The sequence below is a fragment of the Scatophagus argus genome, chromosome 10 (assembly GCF_020382885.2).
Source record: "Scatophagus argus isolate fScaArg1 chromosome 10, fScaArg1.pri, whole genome shotgun sequence".
Classification (NCBI taxonomy): domain Eukaryota; kingdom Metazoa; phylum Chordata; class Actinopteri; family Scatophagidae; genus Scatophagus; species Scatophagus argus.
Window position 1 is genome coordinate 14,986,864 of NC_058502.1, and position 13,671 is coordinate 15,000,534.

The following is a 13,671-nucleotide window of genomic DNA, read 5'->3' on the forward strand; positions in this document are numbered from 1 at the left end:
AAAGAGAGAACTCTTTGTCACAACGTCCCTCTTTTACTGCTCTCTGCAGCTCTTTAGTGATTTTGTTAAGCCTTATGTTTTGTGCAAGTTTTATCCACCCATATTTCAAAAGCATATTAACCAAAGAGTTTTGGCTATGCATTAATCAAAAGTAAATGTAAAAGTACATTTTGTGGTGGTCTAAAATCAAAATGAAACACTCTCCATTTATGGCCCTTGTCTACTCTTTATGTAAATGTCCATCCATATCTGCTGGCCCTATGTTTCCTGTATTTGCCAGGCAAATCTGTAGATACATGGTTTTCTCTGATACTGTATTTAGCTTTGTTTGTTTCCTGTGATTTTCCTACCATGGCCACAGTGACTCCCTTCCCTCTCCCTTTTTTTTATTTTTTTTATTTTTTTTGGCCCCAAGACATGAGAATCCTCCTCATTGGCTTAATGGGTACCCCCAGCTAGTTGTCGGAGGAATAATCCATTACTGTTTCCTGCCAAGAAGCCATGAAATCTAGTTCACATGAAAGTGAGTTAAAAGTGCACTGAATTAGACCTAGAAGAAATGACCACGGCCTGCACAGTGGTGCGATATCTGTAGTGTGTAAATCATGAAGTTGATGGAGGGTGTGGGGAAGTACAAGGGGAGCGTTTCAGCTGGGGGTTGGGTGGTAAGCTGCGACAAATGCAAAGGTTGATAGCAGGGAAGTGTACAGCGTTGTGTGAGAGTAACGTGAGAGCTCTCTAAAAAAGACCTCTGCGTCTCACTTGCCGTGGTTTTATTTAGAAATAGGCACGGCATCTGAGAGATTCGTCATATGCACACTGTTTGGCCGCATTAAAGTGGCCAAACAAAAAAAAACCACACACACACTCACCGCACCCCCCACCCACTGACACTAATCTGTGCCCTATATGGTTGTTAAACAGCTGCTGTTCACCTTGACGCATGATGTATGCTTTATTTGTATTTTCCTGTCCAGAGGAACAAAGTTATTTTAGAAGTCTGTAAATAGGATTGCTTGTGTTTGCTCAACCGATTTGTGTAATCGCATTTCTCTCTGCTGTTAACTGACTCCATCTTTGTGTTTTCTCCTCCTGCCCTGATCATGTGGACATGCTTTCATCTGCCGTAATCTTATGTTGATATGACCTGACGTTGCCGTTGTTAACTGTTGATTATTCTCTCATGCTCTTATTGGCTGTTCTCTCTCATTCACATAACAAGTAATCCCTCCATTTTTTCTCTCTTCCCTTCCTCGTGAATAACCATCATCCTCAACTCCCCGCCTCCCAAAACCCCTGCTTTTTTTCTGTCTCTTACCCCCATTCATTCTACCTACTGATCCCCATTTTCCATCCATGAACTCCCCGTCCCTCCTCCTCCTCCTCTTCCTCCTCCTTTCCTCTTCTGTCTCCTTCCCGGTCTGCTCCTCCCTCTCTGCAGGACTTCTGGCAGGTATGGGGTGTGTGCCGAGCAGCATGTGTGCACCTGAATGAAAAACTGCACTTTTGTAGTCACTACCTACTCCCTCCTTCTCATCTATACTTTTTTCACTCTTCCACCTTTTACAGTCTCTCTTGTTATTTTTCTATCTTTCAATTACTCACTCTTGCACCCGTCTGTTGTAACATGCAGGGCATAGCTGTTCACTTTTATTAGTCCAGGGGAACAGCTAAGTAAGTAGTTTTTCTGTGTTTACCACATCTCAGCTTCAGCGAGTGTTAAACCGTAATTTTAAGTTTACCACGTCCATGTACAGGACATTAGCCAAACTGTGCATTAAAGTGTAAGCATTTTCTAACAAGAAATCACTCGGTTGGTAATGAAATGTTAAATTTACCACTTTTCTCTCACCGTGTACTGTGTATGTGCGGAAGGTACTGCACACAGGGGAATCAAATAATATGGGTTTGGAAGTAGAATAAAGCACCACTACTATATTTTCTCATACGATAAGACAGATTATATCATGGTCACAGAAAGTGTCTGATTGGCTACTCAGCAGTTTAACCACAGCACTGCAGATAACCTAACAGTACTTATGTTGCTGACCAGGCTCCATAACATTATCATCCATTTTAAAGATATCTTAAAGATTGTTGATGACAAGTGGCCATGGTATAAGCACAATAATACATCCGAAATAACAAATTGGGTAGAGGAAATGCCACTCTGCCTTATCTGTTAATTTCTTACGCTGGTGCACTTTAGTTGCTATCACTTGCATAAATGTGTATGAGCTTGTGCATTTATGTGCTTCTAGTTTCCAACAATGCTGTAACATGTTTCACCAGAGTGCATCTGGGAAACTTTTTTGTGATTCAGATGTTCTGCTCTACACATTTATATTGGCAAGTGTCAATAAATGAGCCCTGATCTATGAGCTTTATCTACTAAATGATTTGGCCTTTAAGCAGGTTTGAATGCCTCCATCCGTCAGGATGACGTGAAGATAAGCCAGGCACAGCAAAGGACAGGTTACAACCTGTGCACCTTATAAAGATGAGAAGTGTTTGAAATCAAAACTGGCACGCACCCCTTTGTGAGTGCACTTGTATCAAATATGCAAAGTCAGACTCTATTGTTACTGGACATTGTGCACAAGACCTCCCCCATGCCCTTTGTATAGCTTGTTGGAGACAGCTGTGTACCATGCTCTCCCTGCTGAATTATTGAAAGTGAAGACTTTTGCCTCTACAGGGATTATTAAACGCTGCAGCACTGCTACATAATTTACACTTTAGTCAGTTCCTCAAAGTAAAGTTCACACACAATTATAGTCAGATTTTAAGGAGAATGTCAAACCTTAAAAAGCTGAAATGCAAAGAGGGACTAAAATGGGTCTTTCATAGTGAACTTGCCAAATCATGGCAGTGCTGTTCCCCTGCACTCTCTTCTTATTTAAAAACCTTTTCCCTCATCTTTTCATCTCTTCTAAGAAATATCAGCTCTAGCTTTCCACACGCTTTGGCACTCTAGCCTTTTCCCCAGCATGCACTGCTCTATTGCCTGTTTCTCACAGAGAAAGTAGCTGGTGGTGGCGCCCCCTCTCTGCGCATGGTGGCATCACAGGGTGGTTTGGGGCCCAGAAATTGGCTCTATTAGCTAACGTCAATGCTGTGCTGATGTGCTTGAAAACCTTCACAAATCCATCCTCTGGATTGTCCGGATGTCAGTGCTGCATGATTTCTGTATAGCATGGTTTAGAGTCACTGGAAGGAAGGACTTGGTCTGTACATCTGAAATGTAACCAAACTGTTCCTATATGCTGTGGCCCTCTTTGTATGTAAAGCCACAGTGTCTGCCACATGAGCTGCTACAACTGGGAGTGGACTCCTGTCACTCAGAAGGAGTACTGAGGGGGGCTGCTGCAGTGGAAGTGTTGTCATGTTCACTTGTTCTTTTTTGGCAGGAAGCTCCCAGGGCGTGGTGTTCGGACTGTCACCGCTCTATTTCTCTATCTTTTCACACCATCTTCAATACACATATGCCTTCTTTGTCTGTTCTGTCAATGGTTATCTCTATAAAAACTTACACACACTTTCACTTTCTCTCTATCTCCATCTCCTTTCCTAATCTCCAGTAGTAGAGGTTGGGTTGACTGTACACCTGGTCATTTATTTGGTTTCCTCTCCCCTCCTGTGAGACAGCTGCTATTCCTCAAAGACCAAAATTTGTTTATTGAGCATTCCACATCATTGGGGTCCATTATGGTGATTGTGCTCCCAAAATAATTCTGAGTTATTTAAAAATGCACCTGCTCTGCAATTACCCGTGGGACTAAAGGTGGAATGCTAATACATTAATGTCCCCCTTCACACACACACACACACACACGCTCATTAAAAGTTTCATCATCGTGAGCAAGAGGAAAAATATTCACTCCTGACACCTCCAATGGGCAAGGATGACTTTTGCTTAATTTGTGCATGTTAAAGAGAGAGTACTGAGCGTAGAATCATGTAGTGTGTGTGGTTTTCTTCAGGGCATGGATGGAGATGTGCCCTAGTTGTGTGTGTGTGTGTGTTGCAGCACAGGTGCACTTGTATTGTGAGGGCTTTCAGCCACCATTCAAATGTCAGACTACCCCTCAAGCGGGTCATCCTGCACTCCCTTTCCCCTGAAACCCCCATCTTTCATTGCACCTGCTAAAATGACAGTAGCCCCTGAGCTACCGCATCACACAAAGCGACATAAAGATACTGATCCATTTTTAATGCATTTCCCCCCTCCTCCTCCTCTTTCTTTCACTCACTCTGCGCTGTCCATCTGTCGATTTGTACATCTCTCTCTCTCTCATTTTTTTTTAAATCAGCATATCCCTGCTGGTGTAGCTCTCCAGTACACCAAGTTCCATTGAGACACACCTGTACAAAAGACGAGAGGTCGCTTGTGGTCAGACATCACTCAGGCGTGCACACACTCGCCACACACACGGGTGAATTGACAAAGTGAGTGGAGGCCTGAGAGCTTGAGCTTTTCATCTTCAGTGGCAAGGCCTCAGCCTAGATCCATAAAGTTATATATTTGTTTTGGTGGTCAGAGAACACCATACGATATTTAATATTCTAGATGTTTAGCTGCATGGCTTAAATCCAGTTCTTTCAATCATCCATTTCCCTCTTTCCTTTTACCTTGTTATCATTGCGTCTGCAGCTGCAGTGTTGGACAGGGTCACAGATCTAATCAGTAACAAAGCACTGCAGTTGGTACGGTGGTATTGGACAGGGCCAAACCTAAGCTGCCATCAGCTCCTTTGCCAAGCATATGGCCACACAAAGTGCTGGCGGGGCAGTGCAAATAACAAGAGTGACGCCAGCAGGAAATGGATGGAAGGAACATATTTCTACTATCCAAATATCCACATGAGAAGACTACGGTGTCGAATTTTGTTCAATCACAGTCACTTCAACATTTGCCTCTTTTCTTTTTTGATGTGATGATGCTGGATGCCAGAAATGTGTGCCTCTGCATCAGCACGGTTGAGATAATTGAGATTGTCAGAGCAATAGTCCCATATGGTTGATTTGGTCTTTTAAAGTTGTTCATATTCTTCATTTGTTTGGAAGCATAAAAAAGGTAACAATTTGAGACTATTTATCCAAGCTTTTGTTATTTTTTGTCAGTTTTCTACAGTCAGAGTCAGTCAACTACAAGCCAGAGCTGCCACTGTCAGGTTTTCACTACACGATTATTGTGGGCAAGTTCGTGATAATGAGAACTTTAAAAAATAAATAATAATGCTATCAGTCAAATTCATCTTTAACTTGGTTTATCATATATTAATATAACTGTAAGCGTACAAAAAGAACCACATGAACCAAAAGATCCACAAGGCCTGATGTCTGTACTGGATTGTTTACACACTGTTATCATGCTGTGTATTGTTATGGTGTACGTGATAACAGTATTTCATTCTGTCATGTCATGGTTGATTTTCTATACTGAGAAATTGCAACATCTCCAGTAAAAGCACATAACTCTTCATATTTGGGTTTTAATAGTGAAATGTCACAGCGGCAAAGATCTTATTAAGCAGTCACTTTTCAGTGGTGTGCTTAGAAAGCGTTTCTTAGCCACTCATGGGAAATGAGCAGAAAGAGATTCAGCCCCTCTTGCATGCATGCCCCTGGCTGTGCTTGACTTGCATGGGTCTCATTTGTTGGACTCTTTAAGCTTGGGCTAGTTGAAATTTGGCCAGGGCAGCGATCAGGGCTGCTCTGTAGCCTGACGCACTGGAGAGATTAGTCCGGACCAAACCCTTAACCCCGGCTGTGTGTGTACATGACAGCAGTACATTTGACTGCCCCGCCGCCAGCACCACTCATCCAGCAGCTCTGTCAGCACTGAGTTTCTGCCTCAGCTCACAGGCTCTTGGGTTTGTTCAGTCCGTCATCTGGACGCTGCTCATGGACTTTGCCGTAGCGTAGCTGACACACACATAAGAACACATGAGAAGGCTTAAGGCAAAGATTTAAAAAGAAGTCATGCTTATGTGCACACAGGCCGCTACAAAGTTAACGCTGATCAACACAGACACGCTGACAGAGCAGACGTTAGCTGACAATTAACTTGAGTGCTGCAGCAATTAGGATTACAGTCATTTGAAGCTCAGTGCTTTGGGAAAAATTTGGTGTTAAATACCGACTCCAGTGTAGTTGAGATCCTTTTAGCGACTGCAGCAGTGTGTTTTATAGGCATAATGTCCTCTGGGTAGGAGAATAAACATTGATGAAAGACAAATCTGATGAGACACAGAGACCAGGTCTGTCTGGGGAATCATGTTATCCAATAGGTATCTTGTGTAGATAGAACCTTTTTACCATTTATTAAAATTTTATATCAATTTTTGTACTGATGGATGGCTTTTTGCTAGAGCTCCCAGTATTGCACAACTACAACAAGAAACTGGGGCTTTCAGCTGTGAGAGAAAGATGGTGAATGAAGCAGAGGTGAGACATGGTCTTACAGCAGAGCCACAAGCTCCACTAAAAAAATGGCTCAAAAGCTGAGGTGAACCCCACAGTGTAGCTTCACATACACATGTGTCTGTGGGAGGCACTGAGTTATCACATAATTCACGTATACAATGTGATAGCACATTGCATATACTGTCTGCTTCCCCTCTTTGGTCATTATATTTGTGAGTAATTTCCTTGAATGTCATTTTGGCTGTTCTGCAGGGGTGTTTGTGTCCTTGACTCAGGACAGTGTTAAAAAAACTGAGTTATTATGCATAATGTGCTCTGTGCCTCTGTTCTGATCATTATAATGAGCCCCAGTGTGTTTATATCTCTCGTGTGCATAGTTGTGTGGCTGTCTGTGTGGGCGGGCGGGTGTGTGTGTGTGTGTGTGCGCGCGCGCTTGCCCATTGACATGCACACACTTGTGCAGTTTTGTTCGTTTCCTGTTTTGCGGACCGGCATTAGGACTCACCTCGGGCCCAGAGGGCTTACTGTGCGTGTGTCATCATTCCAGACTCAGGGGTCAACACCAACCTCTTTTACACTCACCCACTCTTTGCTTTCTGTTTTTACTCTTTCTATACGTTCATATTTATCTTCCCCAGTATTCTCTCACACATGAAAGCCTTTAGCTCTAATGGCACGAGTTGCATTTTTTCCCCCCTCTTGTTATCTCTTTCTTGCTCTTTTTTTCCTTTTCTCAGTCTGGTAGCACTGCTCTGAAAGTAACTTTTTCCTCTCTCTCACCTCCCCCTTCTGTCTCCCACTCCCTTCTCCCCTTACAATGTTAAATGTTACCGGAGGAAAAAACTATTTCCTTCAGATAAATGTGAATCGAGACTAGTGATGTATTTTATGAGCTTATACCAGTTCTCTTTAACAGCCATTATACAGTCTGTATCTGTGGGGAAAAAAATTTGGTTATGTTATGCTGTTATGGGGGCTCCCACCAAATTTTAGTATTCTTAAATGTTTTTCCCAATTAATTTAACTCGGCCTTTTCAAGAGAGCTTAGCTTTCATTTGCAGTCTGCACTCAGCATACATCTCCAGAGACAATACTTAGACAAAAGAGGACAGACAATAGGTATAAATGATTGTTGTAACAACCTTTTTAATGGAGCTGCATTATTTTGTATTTGGGGAAATCAGTCTTCGCTTAATTCGTTCTAGTTTTGGCGTGCATTGTTGTTCATGCGTGCTAACGTTGATTGCAGACGGCAAGACATATTTGAATTCTTAACTTGAGTGGTATCCCCCAATTATCTTGTTGCAAGCAAGATATTTTTTTCTGTGTGTGTGTGTATGTGTGTGACAATATGATTGCACATGCTTGTCTTTATCGTTCAAGGCCCTGCTAAAGACAGCAGAGGCTGCACTGTTTGCTAACAGTTGTTTCTCCTCCTTCCTCCTCCTCTGAATTGGATCCCTTACAGACGGAGGTAACTCCACGCGGGCTCAGCGTGGCCCTCTCCCCCCCCCCACTCTCAAGGCATGCTCTGTCCGTCTGTCCACTCTGTTTGGTGGAGCGTCCTACTAGTTGGACACTGTCTTTCAAGTCTCTATCACTGAGTGTGTAGTGTGCATGTAGTTAAGTCTCACTTTCATGCAATGCTGTGAATATACACATGCTAACAGGAGAAAATTTAACTGCGTTTGTGTGTGAACGATAGAGCTAAAGTCTTTGTTTTTAACGATTAATACGTTTCGATTGTGTTACAGATATGGCTAATCACTAGTGTGTGTTTGTGCTACGGTCTCTCATGATGTTTTCCCTCCCTTTATGTCAGTTTCACACTGTGAGTACAACCTCTGGTGGATAGCGTGTTCTGCACTCGAACTGACCACAGACTAATTGTTCGTCACTGCCACCTTCACCTGCCCGTCCGACTTCATGTGTATGCAGCATTTGCATGACTTGTTATTGTGATGAACCGTCTATTCATTGCCATCCTTATGCACCAGGTCTACTTTTAATGTGTGTGTGGAAGTGCAGTATGTGTGCATGTTTCTGCGTTTGAGCACAGTCAGTCTCTGATTAAACCTCAGACACACACACTTGCTTTCACACACACAAAGCCACACCTGGGGCAGCTGTAATAGCTATAAGGCTTGTGCTGAGTCATGTGAAATGTTTTAATGTAACTTTTTCCTTTCTTTTTTTTTTTTTTTAACCTGAAATGGATGAGCAGAAGATCGCCCAGGAGAGGGAGAAGTTTGCAGATGAGGACAGCATATTTTACACACTGGGAGAATGTGGCCTTATCTCCTTCTCAGACTACATCTTCCTCACCACTGTGCTGTCCAGTAAGTACATTGTTGAAATGTAGAGACATCATTTCACTCCCTTATTCTTAAAATATACAACTCTGATCAAATTCCAAGGAGGTCTCCACTCTGTCTTCTCTGCTCTCGGCCTTCTTTCAGTTGCATTCCCGTTAGTTAAGACGAAAAATTGAAAAGGAAAAAAATTTGCCAATATCATATTATTAGCCAGGGAGCCTGTTCAGTATGGTCTCCAGTTCTGTCAAAGTTAATTATATGTGTCTACCAAGCTTGCTACCTTGGATATGTTGTGTTTCACAGAATCAGTTTGTTGTGACTAGATCTAGCATTTGTTGCGGAGACAGGAAGTCAATTCCACATTGAATGCCTCCTTTCTGAATGTGTCAAAGATCATGGTAATGAAAACGAAGCTTTGACTCCTTCGTCTAGTAAAATTTTATCCCCCCTGCTTAGCTTGAGCATTTATTATAATCTGTTCACACGGAGTAAGTCTCGGGGGAAGTTTTCAAGGACAAGTCATTTTTAAGTAGACAGGGCAGGATGCCTTATGGTTGGTTTCAATCCATTTAACATGGCCACTAAAATGGTACAAAGGGGGAGATATTCTGCCTAACAGGCCTCATGGTGGGACATATTTACTGCTTTTGTAAAGTCTGAATCCTTAGACTTAACACAAGATTAATTTTTAATACATCCCTTGAAGGATTTGGTCTGTTGAACAGTAGATGGTCGTACTGTAACCCAGTAGTAAAAAATGAAGCGTTGAAGACAATTTAACAAATACATTATATAATGTAGTGTGTAAATATTTTTGGTTCTTTATTTCAATATAGGAATTATAGTATTTATAAACATAGTTCCACATATAATGACAAATATAATGAATGCAACGTTATATGAGATGTTAACAGTATGAAATGTAAATGTTTATAAACAGTGACAATCATTTTTATTACTTAAACCTGCATTGTTAACTCTTGTCTCCACCTTCTGGCAGTGAGAGTGATGATAAGAAATAACATTAAGGGACACTTCTGAGTTCATTTGTGCAAGTCCCTACTCTGAGAGATTATCTGCTAGACATTTTTTCATTGACTACTTAAAAATTTCTATGCTTCAGTGAGTTTCAGTGATATTGGTTTAATCCATTCAGTTGCAGCCAAGGATAAAATAGTATTTTTTGCCCATTGAACTCTTGAATCTAAAAAGAGTAAAACTTATTATCTTGTTGCAATTGTGATTGTCACTGAAGAGATTAAAGCAGTTGGACGGATATTTGGGGACCTCATTATGATCAATTTTGTGTGGAGGTCCCAACTCGATAACGCGCTTTTTCCCCCCAACTGGAAGCCAATTCAGTTGCTGAAAATATGCTGTGCAGCGTCTGCTATAGCAGCTGTCTGCAGACAGGCTGTTTGTGCAGCAATCACTGTGCTCTCTGATGACTCTTGGCACTAAAAATGAGCGTCGAAATCGCTCCATGTTGCACCACTGGGGGTTCAAGATGAAAACTGAGGATGTTTCACAGTTTATGTGTAATGGCTGAGTCAGTATTGAACTCCTTAGCTGTTGTCCGGGTCAATTTGGTTCGACACGTGGTTTTCATATTGTGTTTTATTGATTTCTGAATTTGTTTTTGTGTCCAGCTCCCCAGAGGAACTTTGAGATTGCCTTCAAGATGTTTGATCTGAACGGTGATGGAGAAGTGGACCTGGAGGAGTTCGAACAGGTCGGGCTGTGATCAGCAGCACAGCTTGCCGTCACACTCAAACACACACTAAGTCAACATATTGAAGGAGGCACAAGGTTAAAACAGTCAGCCCACGTGTTTGGACTGTGATTTAATGTACACAGTAGCTCTTGATTGCATTAGAGTAAGCAGTGACACACAGTGACAGGCAGTAAAGGTAGGTCCCTGCATTGACGTGCGCCACTGTGACATTTCCTCAGAGAGAAACAATCCTCCACAGTCTGTGATGTGTGAGTATCTCTGACAGGGTTTATGGTGTGCAGTATTGCATGTACAGTATTATTCAGTTACATTTAATTGCGTGGTAATGAGAAACAACTAAGCAAATAGCTTTGTATTTCAAATTAAGATAATTATACTCAAATCTCATAAGCTTTTTATTGTGGATAGTTATGCGATTATAATTATTTTTTTAAAAAAACACTTTTAATAGATTTATATAGTCTAGAAAGTAGTCATTACTAGTCTGCACCCTCCTGGTTGACATAGGATCCCCCTACATCCTTAGGTCCAGAGCATCATTCGTTCTCAGACCAGTATGGGCATGCGACACCGTGACCGCTCGACCACAGGAAACACCCTGAAGACGGCCGGCTGCAGCTCTGCTCTCACCACCTACTTCTTTGGAGAAGACCTGAAGGGAAAGCTCACCATTGGCAGCTTTCTGGAGTTTCAGAGGAAACTGCAGCATGACGTGCTCAAACTAGAGGTAATAGAAAAGGAAAAGGAATGAGTGGAGGAGAGAGTTATTCTGTTTTACTGTACTATTGTGTACAATCGTAATGAATTAAATTGAATCTAATGTTCGCAATTTGCTTTAATCTTAAATCTTGATCTGCTCTGTGCCAATTCAGGGACTGCACATGAAAATTAACAGCTTCTTAATTCAGACAAATTAAATAAATCCTACAGTAAACGAACAAACAAAAAAAACAAGAGGCAGGGGAGGAGCTCGGAGGCCATGACACGTGAGCGTTACTCACAATACAGAGCAAAAAACGAGGACAGAGGATGAGAAATGTGCTGCGTGGATTGTCTGTCAGCACCAGTCAGTGTCACACTCTCAAAGCTGTGACAGTTAAATATAAAAGCCATCTTCCCACATAGTAACAGCAGCTGATCTGTGTTGTTGAGCATATGGTTATTCTAATCTATTTAATCAACATAAATAGTGCCTGAAGCATAATGAAAAGGAAAGAAAATGATATCTGGCAGGTCTTAATGATACAGAGATGCTCAGAGGGGGGGAAATCATAACGGTGCAGATAAAGTTGATGCCAGTATTAGTAATCTAATTCTTGCCCTTACTTCCCTCTTTCTTTATTCGCTGAGTGTGCAGCTCAGTCTGGACCATATTTCACCAGGTGTTTGTCCCCTTTGTTCCTGTTTTTGTGACTCTTGTAATACCCCACTTTAATGAATTTCCCAGTAAAGCTGGGGTTACAATATGCTTTCAGTGCGTATTATCTGCCATTTTAAATACAGGGATGCACAATTTAAGAAAACAAAGACAGCAACTGACTGTCTTTATTAAGCCTGTGTGTTCACGCATAAGACCAGACACATGTCCCTAAAGCAGCCTCATTTTTATAACAATCTATCAAAGGACCAGGCGAAAACAATGTGACAGTTTTACTGAGCTTTACATTTTCAAGTCCAGCACTCAAATCTCACAGTCACATTGTCGTCGGCAGCAACAACCTCAAAAGATTCCGCGTGCTAACTGTTCAGTCCCACACAATCAGACTCAGTTAGAAACTAGCTGGTGGACAGAGTGAAACATTAAGCAGCTAAAGAGCTAGAGATTTCCATGAACCAATTACGGAAAAATCTGTACACAGTGTCAGAGATGTGGACCCATTCATTCCTATGAAAGTTGCTCAGTGGTGCATGAAGGCCAAGAAAATTCTGCTTCCCGGGTATAAAATTACCTTGATCTTCCACATAGCTTCAGCACTGTGCTGGCCATAGAGCATGTGCACTAGAGACTTTCACCAGCTGAGCAGCTAACTCCCAGTTTTGCCTTCCAACATGAATTGGAATTAAATTATTTAACCGTGTGACTCCTCTAGACTTTCAAAATGTTATCGAACCAAATGAATGAAACACTGCTGAATTGGCTTTCTGTTCCCGAGCACCTCGATATTTCCCTCAGGAAAAAAACAGCAAAAATAATGTCACTAAGTATCCAGAAATACCAGGTTGACATACAGTAACCAGCTTATAAAGTGTCATATGTCAGTGTTGTTTCCACTGTCCCTAATGGACAAAAACATTAGTGCAGGTTTAGTGCAATTTCACCTCATAAAAGGTTGATCCTTCATGGGTGCACTGAATGGTCAGTTCACCCCAGAAATTTTCACTCCAGGCTTATTTTGGTTTAGTCATGAGCTCCCTCTCGCAAGTGGGACAAATTAACATTTTGAGAGGTCGGCGCGTTCGGAGAGAGAGGAAAAAGGGGGAGCTGTGTGGCTGTCGGAACAACCTCAGACATAAATCGACTGGATTGGCCTGACACAGCCAAGGCTCACTACTGTTAAGCCATGCTCCAGCGGGACATAGTATTAAAAAAAAAGGCACACAGATTTAATGTCACCAATATCAGCCCCAAGCATGATTCAACTTGAAGCCTGACACCCATATTTATTGTTTCCCATCTTCCCGGGCCTTCCCCCTCTTATTAATTTGTTTGTCCCTCTGCATAGTACTCAATCTTCATCTTGTTTCTCTCCCCCCTCCAGTTCGAGAGGAACGATCCTCTGGACGGCAGAATCACAGAGAGACAGTTTGGGGGCATGTTGCTGGCCTACAGCGGCGTCCAGTCTCGTAAACTCAAGCAGATGCAGAAGGGCTTGAAGAAGATGTTTAAGGATGCGCAGGTAGATAAATGGCTGTTGTCATTCATACCATTCTGACTTAAGTGACTGGTACTCTGTGTTTATATATTGTGCTTGTTTTGGTGATGTGAGTGTTTTTAGCTAATTGGCTTACATGCAAGGGTGCGGGACAGACGTCGTGTGCCGGCAGGGAACGGAAGATTGTGGCGGGACATTGTGAATGTGTGAGAGAGATGATACATTACGGGGAGAAATGCACAGCACAGGACGACTTTATCCACCTGACTGACACTTATTCTCTCTACTTCCACTACCTCTGTTCGTGGCAGACAAATAG

General features: G+C 42.1%; 1 protein-coding gene across 4 annotated transcripts in view; it reads left to right on the forward strand.

The window, feature by feature from the left end:
- micu1 (mitochondrial calcium uptake 1) overlaps nt 1-13,671 on the forward strand; it is a 29,381-nt gene that overhangs the window by 11,253 nt on the left and 4,457 nt on the right. The window contains exons 6-11 of one of the 4 annotated variants that reach the window (XM_046402391.1): nt 1,442-1,453; nt 7,898-7,903; nt 8,654-8,768; nt 10,394-10,476; nt 11,006-11,206; nt 13,239-13,376. In XM_046402391.1, the coding sequence (XP_046258347.1) occupies nt 1,442-1,453; nt 7,898-7,903; nt 8,654-8,768; nt 10,394-10,476; nt 11,006-11,206; nt 13,239-13,376 (555 nt within the window). The remainder of the gene's footprint in view (nt 1-1,441; nt 1,454-7,897; nt 7,904-8,653; nt 8,769-10,393; nt 10,477-11,005; nt 11,207-13,238; nt 13,377-13,671) is intronic. The other 3 variants (XM_046402392.1, XM_046402393.1, XM_046402394.1) reach the window with 3 other exon arrangements.